The sequence below is a fragment of the Perognathus longimembris genome, chromosome 13, assembly GCF_023159225.1.
Source record: "Perognathus longimembris pacificus isolate PPM17 chromosome 13, ASM2315922v1, whole genome shotgun sequence".
Taxonomy (NCBI): domain Eukaryota; kingdom Metazoa; phylum Chordata; class Mammalia; order Rodentia; family Heteromyidae; genus Perognathus; species Perognathus longimembris.
The window spans coordinates 46,292,523-46,311,348 of record NC_063173.1 but is presented as its reverse complement, the minus strand read 5'-3'; the positions used below and the strand labels follow the sequence as shown (position 1 = coordinate 46,311,348).

The 18,826-nt window shown below is 42.0% G+C and overlaps 1 protein-coding gene across 1 annotated transcript in view; it reads right to left on the bottom strand.

The window, feature by feature from the left end:
• The window catches only part of Ext2 (exostosin glycosyltransferase 2), a 126,642-nt gene that overhangs the window by 101,321 nt on the left and 6,495 nt on the right, over window positions 1–18,826 (bottom strand). The window contains 4 exon segments of the mRNA XM_048361110.1: window positions 3,455–3,594; window positions 6,498–6,693; window positions 13,170–13,286; window positions 18,474–18,563. Of these exon segments, the coding sequence (XP_048217067.1) occupies window positions 3,455–3,594; window positions 6,498–6,693; window positions 13,170–13,286; window positions 18,474–18,563 (543 nt within the window).

Here is an 18,826-nt window from a genome sequence, read left to right as displayed (position 1 = left end):
TGTTTTTTCAGTACTGGGATTCAAATTCAGGGCCTTGAGTTCACAGGTCAGCAGTCTGCCAGTTAATCTGCTCTTTCAACAATGGCACACTCTTCATTCTTAATTCTCTGAATTAACATTAACTTCCCCCTCAATCTTTCTATGCAAATTTACTCATCTATTCACTATTAATTTATGGAAGTTCTACTATGTGTTGGGCACCGGTAACAAACAGGACAAATCAAACACGGAAGATGATAGATAGCAGGCCATAAGAATGGCCAGGGAGCTTGCTCAAACTGTGAAAGGTCCTGGGAGGACTGCCCAGTACACTGGGCACGTTCCAGGAAGAGGAAGGAGGCCTCCAAGGCTAGAGCAGGGTAAACAGGATGGAGAATAACAGGAGCCAAGGAGAAACAAGGGAGGGAGGGTTACCACTACAAGGCACAACACAGAACTTGGAAGCCACAGAAGGACTTGGTAGTATGAGATGGAAAAACCACTGGGAGTTTTTAGGCAAAGGCCTGACAAGCTCTGAATAGGTTCCCACAGGACCACGCCATCTCAAGTGTTGGAACAAACTACAGGAAGCAGATGTGGGAGCAAGAAAAAAGTTGAGGAGCCCTGCAGAGGTAGGCCAGAGCTGCTGATGAAGGAGGCACTGCTGAGAGATGAGAGGTCCCACCCCACAGGATTTGCTCTCAGATTACTAATGGGGAGTAAGGGGGGGGGGGAGGTTCAACAATGACTTCTCACAGACAGAAGAGTTTGTAATATGAATTAATTCATTGCAATCTACCCTCTACTTTCACCCAGTAGGCTGATTTACTAAGATAGAAACTGCTTGGCTCCACTCACCTGTATTTCCTGAGTACCTGGAATGCTGCCTAGCACAGTTGGCACTTGTGTCAAATAAATAAGTAGTTTCTATTATTCAGGTAGGAAAACTAAGGATCAAGAAAGATGAAACAAACTGGGTGCCAGTGCCTCACACCTATAATCCTCACTACTCAAAAGGCTGAGATATCAGGATCATGGTTCAAAGCCAGCCCAAACAAAAAAGTCTAAGAGATTTTATCTCCAAAATAACCAGTAAAAATCAGGACTAGAGATGTGGTTTACGTGGTAGAACATCAGCCATAAGCAAGAAAGCCAGAGCAATGTTGAATTCAAACCCTAGTACTGAGAGGGGAAAAAAGGCAGAACAGAAAAAAAAAAAAAAAAGATAACCCATGTCTTCTGACTTTACCCTCAGAACCCCTTCCATCACCTATTCATAACTAAAATACCCAAGCAGATCTCACTGCCTTTGTTCAGCCTTCGCTGCTCCCATGGCCAGCATCCTGTCTCTTCTCCCAGCACCCCATCCAGTCCTCTCTCTTTTCCTAGTATCCCATCCAGTCAGGTCCCGTCCAGTTACACCCCATCCCATCACAATTTGTAACTGCCACCACTAAATCATTAGCTTCTTAGAAGAAGCTTTGACCTTGTGGTCCTCATACCTGACAGTGCTGGCAGTGCTTGGCAAACAAAAGGTGCTAAATGTTTCCATGGGTGTATCATTGCTGAAAGTGGCTCACCACTTCTCTAAGAAGTAAAGAATGACTTCACACCTCTCAAGTGGAGTCAGACTCCCTTTGTTCTGTGCTGCCATAGCCCCCTTAGGCGTACATTTGCTATGGAATTTTCCAAGAGAGCTGTCCCTAATCCAAAATGCTGAAATCTGAAATGCTCCAAAATACAGTTTTTTGGGTACCAACATGATGCCACAGGAAGAAAATTCCATACCAGGAAAATGTTGCATGTACACAATTATCAGAAATATTATATAAGCAGGGTACCAGTGTTTCATACCTGTAAGTCTCAGGAGGCTCAGCTCTGAAGATCACAGTTCAAAGTCAGCCTGAGCAAGAAAGTCTATGAGATTCTTACCTCGAATTAACCACAAAAAGCCTGTACTGAAAAGCCAGAAGTGGAGATGTGACTCAAGTGGTAGAGTGCTTGCTAGCCTTGAGCAAGAAAAAGTTCAGAGATCATGTCCAGGCTCTGAGTTCAGGCCCCAGGACCCATATGTATATATACATATACATATGTATACATACAGATACATACACACACGTTGAATAAAACTATCTTCAGGCTATGCCATATTTAGACTTGGGTCTTCCTCACACACATATCTCACTATATGTATGTAAGTATTCCAAAATCCACAAAAACATCATCCCAAGTCTGAAACACCCTGGCCTCTAGCACTTCAGATAAGGAACAATTAATCTTAATCAGTAGTCTGCCTTCCCTTACTAGATTCTAGCTTTCTCAGAAGCAGAAACTGTTGTTCACAATAAATGTGACATGAGTGAATAAATTAATGGATTAGGGCTATGTAAACTGCTTAAGGCCATCAAACTTGAGCAAACTATGAAAAACCTGGGAGAGAAGAAAGTAGCTAAGTATTTGGACAAGGACAAGACTGAGAGGCATCAAGAAATGAAACTCAGCTTCTACAATCTCTACCTTCCAAGTCTTGGGGAAATGAAGCTTCTATCAGCAGCCTATTCTGTGATAAACAAGCAAAGTCCACATTGTCCCTCTGTCCCTGGGCATGGACCTCAGTCTTTGTGCAGCAGGGCTCTCCACTACTAGCTAGTACACTGTGCAAATTCCCCTTCTCTGAGCAATGGTTCTCAAACATGACTACAAAGCTGGGAGCTTTAAAATTCACAACCTCAGGGTAAGGTCAGGTATTTTTAAATGTTCTCCCAGTAAGCCTCCTCTGGAGTCATATTTGAAAACTGCTGCTCTAGGATAAGGGTTGGCAATTGCTTTGTGAAAGGCTGGATAGTAAACATTTTAGGCTTTGTAATTTGTAACTTCTCAACTCTGCATAAATAACCTAACAGGCAGAAAATATATAAATGAAGAGACATGGCTATGTTTCAATAAAGCCAGTGCATAAATCGGTCCCACAGGCCTGTCTGTAAGTAGCTCTAAACCAAATGCACTGAGTCTCCTGAAGGAAGATTCAGCAAGTAGGCTCAAGCAGTACATGTTGGGTGTCCCTTCTCTGAAACTCAAGACCAGATCTATTTCAGATTATCTCATATTTTGAAATATTTAAACATGACTAGATATCATGCCAGACTCAAAGTTAAACATAAATTCCATTTCTACTGCATATATGCCTTACCGTCTGAGGTTATATGTTACATAAAGAGGCTGAAGGTAATGTACTGCACCAGCATCTAACAGTGACAACATGAAGACATGGTGGAATTTTCCACTGTGGCATCTTGAGAGTACCCAAAAAGTTTCAGAAGTTTGGAAGCATTTCTGATTTGGGATATTTTTTTTAGATTAGGGATGCTCAATACCCAATTCTTAAACTTAGGTATGCATTAAAAATACCTAAAGGGCTTTTTATTTCTAATACTAGAAAAGCCACTAGCTAAAGTAACTAGACAGTAATACTCACCTCTTCCAGTCAAGAACTTCTGAGAATGGCAGTATATAGGAGTCAGCAACGACAACTGGGACACAGCCAGCCTGTAACACATCGCTCAATACTGCCTGGCCCAGCCGAGCTCCACGAAGAACCACACAGAAAGTAGCTTCCTGCAGGAACACAAGAGCAGGCTGAGGATTACAAACCAGAGTGGCTGTACGACTTACTTGGATCCCTGCAGACCAGGAAGTTCCCTCCAAGGCTTAAAGCTCAGCAGTCTTGAGGGATCTTGAGACAAATGCCAAAAGACAACAGCTTGCAGTTGTAAAGTATGAAAAGTGTAATTGAATGCAATGCTTCCTCTTCAGTGTCACTCCAGTTCCATCAGAACTGACATTCTATACATGTTCAAAACAATATCCAAAAACACTAATGATTCCTGCCTGTAATCCTAGCTATTCGAGGCTGAGATTCCAAAGGTTACAGTTCAAGGCCAGCCAGGGCCTCAGCTCCAAAATAACCAGTAAAGAGCAGGGCTAGAGGTATGGCTCACATGGCAAAACACCAGTCAAGTAAGCATGAAGCTCTTCGTTCAAACCTCAGTACTTCAAAAAAGAAAAAAGTCCAAGTCTTCCTCTGAACAGGCCACCACCTGATCTCCTGCAGACTGGTTTATTCCAGTGCCAGTGTTCTATGGAAACATAGCATGGAACATTGTCAGAACACCACTCACAGTACTGACCTCAGCCCATCTGTAACAGGAATACTGGGTTCTCAAGACCTCCAAAAGGAAGGTTTCTCTATTTCCCATAGCATCTAGGAGATATTCCTTTAATGATATAGTGTCTTTGAAAAAGCATCAAGAGCCAGGCACTGGTAGTCTTCACAACTGCAATTATAGCTATTCAGAAGGCTCAGATTTCAGGATCACAGTTCAAAGCCAGTGTAAGCAAAGAACTCCAAGAATCTCTCCAATTAACCAGCAAAAAGCAGGGCTTGGTACCAAGTTCTGGTGGTTCACATTTCTAATCCTAGCTACTTCAGAGGCTGAGATCAGAGGACTGCAATTTGAAGCCAGCCTGGACAGAAAAGCCCCTGAAGACTCTTATTTCCAATTAAGCACCAAAATGCCAGAAATGAAGCTGTGGTTCAACTGGTAGAGCACTAACCTTGACCACAAAAGCTCAGGAATGGCAGATAGTCCCTAAATTCAAGCCCTAGGATTGGCACACAAAAATAATAACTCAGTTAATTAATTAAACTTAATAAAATATGTTCTAATCCTTAATCTCAGAAAAAGAAGCTAGGTGTAGTAGTCTATACCTATAACCCAAGTTCTCAGGAGGCTGAGGCAGGAGGATCAAAAATTCAAGGTCAGCCTGGGCTACTGAGTGAGATCTTACCTTAAAAAAAAAAAAAAGACATAAAACAAAGGACAGGAGAGTGGAAGGAATTGGGGGGGAGGGCGGAGAGGAGGGAAGAAAGAAGAGAAAAAGAAGGGAGGGAGGGAAAGAAGGACTTAATGTCCCTAAGTCCTCTGGTGATAAAGAAGAGAAGCAGCAGGAATGGTGGGAAAGCATCTGATATTGTGCCTGAGGTGCAGGTGGACAGTTCACCCCAACTAAGGAGTCAAGCCCAGATGTGGACACACATGTGATAGCCACTTTTCCTGTCTAGACAAAGGCTACTATAAATACTCCTGCTCCCATCACCACTGTTATCAGACATTCCAAAGAGAGTAGCAATGCTTCTTGAGAGAAAGGATTTTAACAATCTCAGTATGGGCCAGCTTGCAAGATTAAAAAAAAAAAGTCACACTAGCTCCTTGATATTTCTCCTTCAACTAACCTGTCTATGTTTTAAATATTTAAGTGAACAAAACTCAAATTCTCTTTTCCTGAACCCCATCTCATTACAACATCAAAAATCTTGCCTAATTCACAGGGAAATGGTCAGATCTTGAACAAATAATGTTGAACGAGACAAGCCTAGAACACAGAGAACAAAGGCGCATGGTCTCCTTGATATATGATTGTTGAAGGGCGGGGGGGGGGGGCGGGGAGAGAACAGTAGAGACCATGTCTGTAAAATAACAAACTTCTTTTCAAATGGTATTTCTACATGCTTGGGTCAGCGACTTTATATTATATATCTAAAACCAAACAATTACTAAATAAACATAAAAAGGTCTCGGATAGACCTATCAGAGGATCACAATAGCTCAACAGCTATGTACATATGATTATATAAGATGAGGCTAAGCAAAATGAACTCCAAGGGAAGGAAACAGGAGGATTTTATTGTTGTCATTATGTTTAATATACTAGGTGAATTTCCTTTGGCATACTCCATGTGGTTACTGTATATGATTTTGGTACACTGGATATTGTATATATGCTTACCTGAACTAGGGAAGGGTAAGAAAAATGAGGGAGGGTATAACAAATATGACAAGAAATGTACTTACTACCTTATTTTGTAACTGTACCCCTCTATACATCACCTTGTCAGTAAAATTTAATTTAAAATTTTTTTTAATCTTGCCTATAAAATATCTCCAGAGCATTGCTTTGCCTTTGGTCATGGAGGAACTGGCCAGCCCCAGGTGTAAGTGAAGGATATGCCCCTGGCAGGATATGCCAAGAAGGGCAAACCCAACCAAATCCCAAATACCTCTCTAGTCCCAGGGAAAGCTAATGGGCTACTGTGGTCCAGAGATATAAGCTATCACTGTAAGGGACTGCTTTTCTTTGGATTGGCCCACGAATCAGGGGTAAACATAAAATATATTTTTCTGCTTTTTCTAATATGACTTCCTATGAATTTATCAGATCTGAGATTTTGCAGTACAAATATGAACTCTCATACTTGTACTCTAAGTAGCTTCCATGAACATAGTATGCCAGGCACCTATGTGGTAGCAGAAGAACTACAGTAGTGAGCAACATTGCACTGTGCCCTCCCTTGGAAAACACTCCCAGGTACATGTGAGAAACAACTCCTGCTGCCAGGGTCAGTTTTACCCCAGGGTAGTGGCTTCTCCTGAGCAAGAAAGATTATGAACAATACTCACCTGCAACACCTGGGGGTAATCGAAGACCTGGTGGCTGAAGCAGCGCTTGCGGACAGAAAGAACGCCCTCTGAGAGATTAGTGCATTTGTTGAGAACCACCACTGACTCTCTGTGCTTGGTCTGGAGGGCTTCTAGCTCCTCTCTGTACTCAGGATGGAGCACCATCTGAGAGGACAGGAGGAAGTATCGCCGGGGACTACAAAGGAATAGGAAGGTAACTGAAAAACCACACCTGGTATGTCAGTGAAGTTAGAAAAAATTTAATACTGAACTTATGACAAGTGTTTGCTTACCAGAGATGATTCTTTTCTTAGAAATTACATTACATAGCATTAATAAATATTTAAAACATTATATAGAATAAGAAAATAATGTTTAGTTCACTTGCATTCTGAAAATATTACATCATAGTTTCAAGAAATTTGTGTGTGAGTGTGTGTGTGTGTGTGTGTGTGTGTGTGATGGGGCTTGAACTCAGGGCCTGGGCACTGTCCCTGAGATTTTGTGCTCAAGACTAGCTCTCTACCACTGGAGCCACAGTTCTATTTTTGGCTCTTCTGGTAGTTAATTGAAGATAAGGGTCTCATGGACTCTTCTTACCCAAGCAAGATGACAGGTGTGAGCCATCAGGGCCTGGCTTAGAAAAAGTTCTTAATGTGAGTTAAATAACCAGATATGATAAGAATGGAAAGAATTATATAAATCTGGGTATGTGTAGAGAGAAGAGAATGTGACTAGTTAATGATTATTCAGACAGAACATCAGTGCTATCTTTAGCCAAATCTGAGTCTCAAATCTAAATGAAACAGAAAACTGGGCTGCATTCTTTGAATAGGGGAGAGGGAAGCCACATGATTGGCAGCACTGGTGAGTGGCATTCCTATGCTATAGAGATGCCCTGGGAAAAGGGTCCCCATCATAAGGCCACACAGATGGTATAAGAAGTTGAAAATCAGAAGTGAAGAACTTCTGATTTCCAAAGCATGGAACCAGTCTCAAAATAAGGACAGCAGGCAAGCCTACTTCAAAGAAAACAAAATGAAGAAAGGATTTCCAAGTATAACTCAGGAGGCTGAGGCAGAAATGCTGTTAAACCTAGGTTTCCAAGGCCAACCATAGCAACTGTTATGGTTTGAATCATAAATGTCCCCCAAACGCTTGCGTGTGGAGGGCTTGGCCCCAATGCAGCAGTGTTCAGGGTGGGCATATCAGCAGCTCTACTGGATTATACATAGAGGGTGCATCAAAGTGTACAGACACTGAGCATCATGGGAGAAGGCAGAATCAGAATGTCCTGAAGAGCTGGACAAACTACAGATACTGACACAAATGCATGCGCTTGATACACATAGGTGCAGTAAAAATGTCTGTCTATGCAGATTCAGAAGTAAATATGAGGGACTGGGGATATGGCCTAATGGCAAGAGTGCTTACCTCGTATACATGAAGCCCTGGGCTCAATTCCCCAGCACCACATATACAGAAAATAGCCAGAAGTGGCACTGTGGCTCAAGTGGCAGAGTGCTAGCCTTGAGCAAAAAGAAGCCAGGAACAGTGCTCAGGCCCTGAGTCCAAGCCCCAGGACTGGCCAAAAAAAAAAAAAAGAAGTAAATATGAATGTTCATGCGTGGTGCTCAAAAGAACTCAGAAAAGACAGACTCGGGATCAGAGTTCAATGCTATGAAACAAAATTCTGTGTCAGATACTCAATAACCCAGTACACTGGATCTCACTGTATCAAAGCTCCTACTCCGGAACAACTATACAGATGTGAACTAGAGTCAAACTAGTTCCCCTACCTACATGCTGGACCTCCCTGAACTCATAGACTCATAGGTGCCTGATGGAGAATGCCCATTTCAGTTCAGGTGGATTTGTTTTTCTTTCAAAGACTAAAATTACTAGCTGTGACTTTCTTGTTTCCTCCCAATGGGGCTGATATCTAAGTTTAAATAAACTTATGCTGAGAACTTGAAGTCTCCCCCAATAGAAATGGCTGTAAACTCCTAATTCAGTTCCTTTAAGAAGGAAAATGACAAGAATTCCAGTTGGGACCAACAAGAACTGTGAGAAGAAGCTATGAATAGTATCAAGCCTCAGCTTCCCATTTTAAAAGACTGAGGGAAACTTAAAGTAAAAATAATACAGAGTACTTGCTGCTTAGGGCTGTCCTTGGGAGATGTGGGAATTCCCTCAGAAAGCAAGCCTCCCAAAAAGCAAGAAACCTGACATGGTGCTTGAGGCCTACCCTGCCTCCTTCCCCAAGCTAGTGTCAGGAGTGATGAGAGAAAGCCAGATCCTGCCTTTACCATTTCTGTTGTTATTCTTTGTTTTCAGAGGGCAGGAGAAGCCCTGCCAGCTTGAAGTCAAGCCCTGGATTGGTAGTGTTATTTTCATAAGGATCAGCTCCCAACAAATACCATGCTTCTGAGTCTGCATGCTGTCCAGTTTAACATCATTTCTCATGTACTGCATGTCCTGTGTGGCCCCACAGAAGAGGACACAGGGACACTTGGGCTGGTTCCCCTGGACATCACTCCATATACTTCTCCCCTTCCAAACTGTGCTTTGCATTCTTTCACAGTGCTCAGTCACAACCTGGGCTATAGCAAATCCCACACAGTTCCCTGATGCCTGGAAAATCATAGAAATTGGAGGCACTGGCTGTACCCCCTCAGTCATGATAGGCAAAATGTCTACATTCTGCCAAACATCTGGTTGAAGGTGACCAAAGCTCCCTCTCCTCCTGTTGAACACCACTACCAAGCCCACCAAGCCCAATACTTGGAATATATAGGCCTCCAGTCAAGGTTTGTCATGAACCCGAGTGCAATGAATTAAATGAATTTCAGAATAACTTGAAGAAAAAAAATAGAAAAATGGTTTTTAAAAAAACCAAACCTTTGGGCTGGGATATAGCTCAGTGGCAAAGTGCTTGCCTAGCAAGTACAACATCCTGGGTTTGATCCCCAGGACCAAAAAAAAAGAAAAGTAAAAAAACAAAAAAAAACAAAAAACAACCCACCTTTTATCAAACAACCGATTTAAATAAATGCTCACAGACACAGCAAGCTATGAGTAAATTTCTCTACATTTTATTCATATTTCATGCAACTTAAACAGGCCAAATTAAGATCCTTGGCACATCACACAAATCTGCACTGCCCCAGAGGATACCAGCTGGCTCACCGAGATCATCCTTTCTAAATTTGTGGAAATCTAGCTTCACAACACATTGAACTAACTATATAATTTTCTTCAGTAGCATACTCCATAAGGGTTATTTTTGTATTTTCATTTTGGCTATTTTAAAAATAGTAAAGATACATTTTTTCTCACCGTAAGGAATTTAAAAAAATCAGTGTCTGCTATGGTTGAAATATTCCCACTAAAACACAGGTTGAAACTGAATCCCTATTGTGAAGGAGTAAGAGAATAGAAACTGAATTCAACCATGATCTTTGAAGATGGGATCTCTAGCAGGTAATTATAGTTAAATGAGGCCACAAGGATGGGGGCCTAATCCAATGGGACCATGGCTTTATAAGAAGCCTAAGCTAGAATATTCTGTCTCAGTATCATCTTGGGAATCTGCAGAAGATCTCCACCAGCAGGAAACACGTCACGAGACACAGCTGCTGATCTTGAACATCCCAGCCTTCAGAACCATTCAGAGCCAAAGAAACCTTTTCATTTATAAATTATTCTGTCTGTGGTGCTCAGTTACAGCAACAGAAAATAATGTCCAAGTACATATTTAGTGGGCTAATGAGAAGAAGCTAATGATGTATATTTAAAACAAGAATCATATAAACCAAGTATAGCAAAATGCATAGAATCTAGGTGACAGGCATTATGTTCACTTTAAAAATTAAAAACAGCTCTCTACTTATTTTTTTTCATAGTAGTTGTTGGGAAACATAAATGGTACACCTGCAGAAGATGAAGATAAATGCTGTCCCAATGTGCTACAAAGAAGGAAGAATCCTATTGGGTCAAAGAGAAAACATGGCAGGTAAATTACATTGTCATTCAACATGCATTGGGTTTGGCTTCAACCCATGTGGACAGAATTCCATTTATCACATTATATGTGAATATATCATGAAATTTGTATGCTATTACTTCATTTGTAAGTTGTATCAGCTTTGTAATTTAGGAGTGTAAACACAAGGAGTTTACACTGTTTTTTAGTTATACTTATTTTAAATTATAGTATAACAGAAACAGTTAATTAAAAAGCAAAGGACTTTGAATAGCAGTAAAATATTGAAAAAGTTACAAAATCAGAGAATTCACATTATTTCAAAATTAGTGCAAAGCTTCAATAATCAAGCCAGTATGGGACTAGCTTAAGTAAAGACATATATACAAGATTAAAACTAAGAATCCAGAAAGAAATCCACAAATAAAACACTGGTACCAAGACCATTCTATGATAGTTGATGCTGAGATGACATTTTGTTTTTGGAGTAACAAAAATGTTCTAGAATTGGACAGTAATATTGATGGTAGTTGTACAGCTTTGTGAATATACTAAAATCTACTGAACTGCACTTTTTAAAGCTGTGTGAATCTGGGTTAGGCACATTAGCATACCAGCCCTTGGGAAGTACAGGCATGATAATTATAAGCTCAAGGATAACTTAGCCAACATAGTAAGAAACTATTTCAAAAAATCCATTTAAAAAGCTGGGCATGGTGGTTCATGTTTACAATCCCTGCATTTGTGAGGCTAAAGCAGGAAAATCCTGAGTTCCAGGACAACCTATGCTACTGTCAAAAAAAAAGTGGAGGGCTGGGGATATAGCCTAGTGGCAAGAGTGCCTGCCTCGGATACATGAGGCCCTAGGTTCGATTCCCCAGCACCACATATACAGAAAACGGCCAGAAGCGGTGCTGTGGCTCAAGAGTCAGAGTGCTAGCCTTGAGCGGGAAGAAGCCAGGGACAGTGCTCAGGCCCTGAGTCCAAGGCCCAGGACTGGCCAAAAAAAAAAAAAAAAAAAAGTGGATTAATTGCAACTTTTTTAAGCAATAAATTAAGTCAACTCTGGGAGTTTATTAATGAAAACTATTTAGGATGATGAAATACATTACAAGGCAAGAGTCATCCAGTCTTTCTTTGAACTTGCCTAAGGGTATACAAATTTCTCACCTGGGCTTTGTACAATGTCCAAATAACACCAAGTAACTGCAGTTAGCTACATAAGTGACTACAGTTAGCTTCAGATTTTGGTGCCAGGCCATAAGGAAGAACACATGTAGTAGAGAGCTGTCTTAGTTCTCAAAGTTTAGGATGTTCACAAAATGGTTCTATTTCCTTGAGATCAATTTCTACCACCAAATAGTATGAGTTGATTTTAAATACCACCTGGTATGACATTTCAGTGTTGAGATTTTGGTCACCTTCATACCTTTACTTCTCACAGAAGAATAGTTTTATTATAATCATGTTCATTTAAAGTTCACTGAATTCCCTCCACTAAACTGCACAGCACTTTTCTTTCTCCTTTATTTTCTGTGGCTCTACTGGGGCTTGAACTCAGGGTCTCACACTCTCACTTTGCTTTTTCACTCAAGGCTGGCCACTCTACACTTGAACAACATCTCCAGTTCCAGCTTCTTGCTGGTTAACTAAAGAGTCTCATAGACTTTCCTGTCTGGGCTGGCCTTAAACTGTGATCCTCAGATCTCAGTCTTCTGAGTAGCTAGAATTACAAGTATGAGCCAATACCACCCAGAGAAACAGTTTAAACTGAATACAGAGGGGGGGGGGGCGGGAAAGTTAGAAAGAAAGCCCTGCCTCATCCATACTATTGGCTCTTTTCACTTATTATGCATATTAAACTATGAGCCAATTGTGTGTCAGACATACTATGACAGTTAAAAAGCAGACCTGGCCTTTGCTTCATTGAACTGACAAAACCCAGAGTCCAAAGATGACAGACTTTCAGCAAGTCATGACGCCAGGGCATGATGAGTGTCACTCTAGGAGAATGGTGGCCTGATACATGAACTAAGGCAGAGAAGCCAGTCCAGGGTGAAGAATGTGCATCCCACCCAGCTCCAAGAAAGCAGTTTCAAGTTGAAACCGGAAGGATGAACACAACATGACTCTGATGAAGATGAGGATAAAGATTTCCAGGCAAAAGAGTATTTTCATGGCCTGAAAAGATGTAAAGAAACAAAAGAAAAGCATTCTCAGAGAGAAGTCTGGCGATAGAGATGGTGGTCAGATGACAGTGGGACTTGACAGTCATTTCAGGGATGTGGAGCTCTATTCTTTGTTCAAGTACCAGACCAGTAGCCTGGCTAAAGGCAGAGACACTAAACAGAATGTTATTTAGGGAGATGACAGTAGCCTGGCACAGGGCAGGCAGCAAGCAGCAGAGGAGAGAGGGCAGAGAGATGTAAAGAGTATTCCCAACACAGAGCCAATAGGACTTAAGATTTTCACGTAAGAAGCAAGGAAGGAGGAATTAAGGATGCCACAGATTTCTAGTTTGGAAAACTCAGTAGACAGTCCTGGAAGTTAACTGATAGGGTGCACTGAGACAGAGAGTACATTCATGAAAACCATGCCTTGGTTGCTAGCATACACCCCCATGCTAGGACTCACCAGCACCCCACAGAGTCTGTAAAGGCATACTGGTGGTGCTGACAGTGCCTTACCCTGGTCCTTTCTCTGGAAGAGCCACCTCAGCTGACAGTGGACTGTAGACTGGGATGCTGACATCATACCCTTGCCGGTATGTCCATGTAGAAAAGCCACCTCCAGCCAACAGCGCCCTGAAAGCAAAAGAATTGTCAAATGATGAGAAGGAAAGAAGGTCCCCAATCTGGTGAACTTCTGTGGAAAGGATAGGAACTATTGAGTCTTCATAATAACAGTAACAGATAATACATATCAGCTGCTTCCTGACTTGAAATTACCAGCCTTCTAGGTCCTAAAGTCTTTCCTTGCTTCTCATTCATATATTTGTATATCACAGCCCAGGGACACTGTGAAGAGCCCCTCTACTTCAGATCCCACTCACTTCCTCCCAGAGTCATACTTCATTCTTAAACACATTCACAGCAACAGGAATAATAGCAAGTCTGCAAGGCAAAACAGTCCAGGGCAAACATTTTCCACCTTCTACCTGGAATCTTGGAAACACAGGGCAAACAGAGGTGGCTGAGTATCAAATCTTGCATCACATTAGCCCCACCTCTCCAATCTCTGCTAAGCAGTTCCTCCTCTGTCATCCCAGAGCTCTGTGTCAATCACAGCCTCTACCAGCTCTCAATGACCATTCCAGCCATTTGGCCTTATCAATCTTATCATTCCAATACCGTGTGCAGGAAGTAGAATCCCGGACTAGACTTTAGTCTTCCTTTGCACTTTGCATACTCTAGCTTTCCTCTCCTTAATAAGAAAACAGGGAGCATATTGTTCTAATTGTATCCAGCAAGTAGTGCAATGACACTTCATCAGAGAAAGGAAGCAGGTGTCAGCCACACCACCTTCCCCTATTACTCTGTCCCAGAGGGCCCAAGACCATAGAAGCCATTCTCTGGAGCAGTCTTGCCAGTTGTACATGCTATAAACTGAGCCAAAATGTCTGACTGAAAAACCACATTTGTTGCAATACTGATTGCTACCAATGTGCTCCCCGCCCTGATGACAACCTACATTTTCTTCTAACATGACCAGTTTAAGTTCAAAGATTTTTCAACCACCTCTGGAAATCCCACTCTGTTTGTTTAAGCTTTATGAAACCAAGAGCTGGTGAGTGAGGTAATGTGAAGGTTAAAAACCTCTCCAGCTGCCAGCCTACTCCTGACATGTAATGACTATCCTTAGTACCGACATACGGTCTGATTTTTCCTGATTAGCATGCAGCCCTGAATCCATCCAGCATGAACTCTTGGGTAGGTTCCATAGCCATGATGGCAAGCAGACTCCACGTGGACCCCATGGCCTTTGTGCAGAGAAGCAGACAGGCACCAACCTGTCCAGGTAAGCCAGGGCTGTGGCTGATTAGGCTCTTACACCCCAGTCCCAGAGGAGAGGTGTGAATGCATGTGGAAAGAAAAGTACCAGGCATATATCACAGCAACCTTTTCTGTGATTCTGTTATTCTGTCCCTGTGGCCTCAATCTTGTTACTCTGCTCCAGGGGGGTGGAGGGGAGAGGAGGGTAAGCAGCAGCAGCAGGAGAATATGGAGTCTGAGAATGCCTATGCCACAGAGCACACACATGTGATCTCCATTTGCCACCTTAGCAAGTGCCATTAGTCAAACTCACCTCACACCAGCCCTGCTTCTCACAGACAACCACTGACTGTGTGTCTCAGCCTCTGCTGCCAAGCTTTCCAAAGCATGGTCATGGAGCAAAGATCACAAGCACCCTGGCTTTACAGAACACATGTTTCACATTGACTGAAAAGTGAATTTCTAAGCAGCATATTCTGTTTTCCTATTATGGATCCCTAAATCACAGATCAGTTCCAGAGGCTGAACAGAAAACGTGTGGCAGAGAAAGTATTAGTATGATGATCACATCCGTGAAAGACCAATAATTCTATCAGTGGAAGAGTTCTCAGCATTTATGGTACTTCCTAGAGCTTCCAGACTGACTGCAGGACAGTCAGCTCCTCAGCCTTGGAGCCTTCCTTCCCAGCCTCAGGCTCTCCACCCTCCCAGCTCCCATCTTGCAGATTTCTCACAGTTCTCTTGTTACTGGGCACCCTCTGTCTGTAAGTTTATCCTTTGCTTTCCTAGAAACCATGTGTCTAATCAGGCTTGCAAACTCCTGAAGTATAAAGCTTGCACAAACAAAGCAACACAAAAGCTGACCAATCCTACTGGCCATCCTTATTTGCTTACTGAGCCAAACTGCAAAACTGTTTTTATGGCCTGGCATAGTGGGTCACAACTGTAATCCTAGCTATGAGAGGTAGAGATTGGGAGGAATGTCAGGCTGGGTGGCCTATACCTTGTCATCCCAGCTATTTGGGAGGTATGGATGGAAGGATCTGATCCAAGGCCAGCCAGCCTTCAAGCAAAAGCAAGACTCTATCTGAAAAATTACCTAAGAAGGGGGGGGGGGGTGCTCAAGTGACAAAAGTTTACCTAGCAAGCTCAAAGCCCCTTTTAACCCTAGTACCATTTATTTATTTATCTGTCTATCTGCCTGACTGTCAGTCTACATTTGTTTACTGTGCCAGTACTAAGGCTTGAATTTAGGTCTGGGCTCTGTCTGAGTTTTTTACTTAGGAATGGTGCTCTACCAGTTGAGACACAGCTCAACTTCCAGCTTTGGGTTGGGTTAAGAGGGGGTGATAAGAGTCTCACAGACTTTGCTGCCCAGACTGGCTTTGAATCACAATCCTCAGATTTCAGCCTCTTGAGGAGTTAATATTATAGGCATAAGCCAACCAGCTCTAGGCATATATACATATATATGATATAATATATATCCAGTACATTTGAGCAATGACTAGATATTTGCTGATATTAAAGAACCACTATTGAACTAGTCATGGTGGTGCATGCCTATAATCCCAGTACTTAGGAGGCTGAGGCAGGAAGATTGCAAGTTTGAGGCCAATATGACTTTGTCTCAAGACTTTGTCTCAAAAAAAATTACTACTATGAATATTTTTAGGTGTGATGTTGGATGATAAACTTATGGCCAAAGTTTCAAGCCTGTATCTTACAAAGTCACACAGACTATGTGCAGGTGAAATGACATATGTCTAGACACACTGGTGGTGGGCAGGCAGAACCCATGAAACAAGACTAGTCTCCAGTTGATGAGGAAGCAGGACAGCAGGCATAGGCTCACTGTACCTCCCTCTCTTCTCTAGGATGAACCTGAAACTCTATCACCAGTTCAAATAAACACTCAGACAACAGTAGAAATTTGTAAGAGGTATATGCAGAGAAAGGATAACAAAAATCCAAAGTAATAATGTTACAAACATACCTGAGAAAACTAACATCAGGTAAAGAGGTATAACATGTTCCCTCTACTCTACAAATTAAAATAAACGGATATGTACATGGGTGTTTGTATCTAACCCCATAGGGAAAAAAGACTAGAAGAACAAATATTCCAATAGTCTAACAATGGTATCTCTCAGGAAGGACTGAAAACCAAGGAGGAATGAGGACAGATGTTAAATATTGTTCTTTATTTATTTGCATCCTGCTCAACTGGTATAGAGAAAGTTTATTTGCATCATATGGAGTTTCTTAAATTAAAAGAGAACTAGAAGCAGACAGAAGCAGCATAACAGATGTATATACGAAGCAGCCACTTCCCTTCCTTGCTGGTCACTGATGATGTGAGACCTCGGCTGATCCTGCTCTGGCCAGTCTGCTCTCTAAGTTATGAGAAATGTGATATGCAGCTTCCACTAATGCTTCTCTACCACTCTTCAGAATCCAGGTGCAAGAACCAAAGATAGGAAATTTTTACAATCATCCACTGCCGCAGTGAACTCTAAAGAAGGACCACAGATTGCCAGAGTGTCTATAATCACTCACAAAAACACAAGCACAGGAAAACCACTTTACCTTCCTGACCCTAATACCTTAGCACCACTGAGTACTCTAGCATTTGCCTTTCTACCTCATACCTTCCCACAAGAAATTAAATGGCACTTAACATGTACATTGGATAAAAATGAAATCTACCTCTTGTAAATGCACACATTGAAATGTCAGCAAAGAGTGAACCATCCCAAAGTAGGCACTTCTGAAAGAATAAAGGAAAGCTGCACTAACAGCAATCTTTCTTCCCTTCACTTCTCAAAAGTATATCTCCTCCTGAGGACAACCAAACCCATAAAGCAAGAGCAGACTGGGGCACAAACACATGTTCCCTGGGCTGAGGCCAACAGGGCTCACCCTGGGTGTAGCGGGTTTCTAAGCATTTGCATGGACACACTGCCCTCTGCTGTACAAGATGGTTTCCACACAAAGTCAAGGGCAATCTGAGGTATTTCTCTCTTTTCTAAAGATAATTATATATTAATAGAGCAACTCATAGTTGACTAGAGATTGCCACTTAAAGCAAAGAAGGTTCAGGTTTTACCTTTCAGAAAAGTAGTATTAAGTGTAGTTAGACATCAATGGCAACATTAAGCCTCTGACAAGTTGAGAACACAGTTGGCCTCAGTTTGTTCTCTAGCAGTTACTTCTGTCAATAACAATGACCTCAGGAGTTCAACATCAACTCTACCAAGACTGAGAATAAAGGATTCACACATAAACTCTTATGACAATCCTACACATGGAGCATTGTCCAGGATGCTTGACAATCTGAGGCCCCGGTTTTTTGCTTTCCTCACAGCCCTGAACTGAGCACCCAGATAGGTGCCTTATGAAGCATCTCATTACAGAACTTTCTGAGAGCCTCTGGCCAAGTACATGAATGGGCAGGTTAACAAAATGAGTAAACTCCAGGCCAACATCATCCTTCCCATGTGGTAGGTTTTACCAGAAAGAAGGAAAGAAAGGAGCTGGGGTGGGGAAAGGAAGGAGAGGGGGAAGGGAAGGACCCTAGGAAACAGTACCAGTAAATGACAACTAGGATGCCCTCACTGCCCCTGAAGTACAGGCTTATATGTCTATGACTTCTTCACACAGAAGTTGCCAAATTTTGGCAAATGCTCCCCAAGTTCAGCGATAACTTGCACAAGCTAATCCTGAACCTGCCTGGCCTTGGGAACTGAGGCTCTACACTTAGAAAAGCATAACCCAGCTTAGGAAAACAGATCATTTGCTTAGAAGTTAGGTTAGGATAGGGCCTAGACTTAATGCAACTTCAATATGGAAGGAAATGCCTAAGATACTTTTAACCAGTTCACCAAACAATTCAGATTATCAAACATGCCAATATGTTTAAGGAATATAATTTTAAAGAAACACAAGAACTAATTTACTATATCCTCAGAAACCCAGGACAACCCCAAATATACTCACCTATCTCTAGGAACATCCAGGGCTGTATTATAATCTGGGGGTCCTCCAGGTAACATGTTGAACAACAGGTGGTTTGTACCTCGATCCCACCTATTCAGAAATTAAACAAGTAGAATTCACATGGCAACCAAGAAGAAACAAGAGTATAGTAATGAATAACAAATCCAAATCTCCCGGACCCCACAGATGTCACTCCTCAGGTATGTAAAGTGAACTCCTGCAAACACCAACATATTAGGACTGATCTGCTTCCTTGAACAAGTAGAGGCTGGGAATGTGGCTTAGCAGTAGAGTGCTTGCCTAACTTGCATGAAACCCTGGGTTCAATTCTTCAGCACCAAATAAACAGAAAA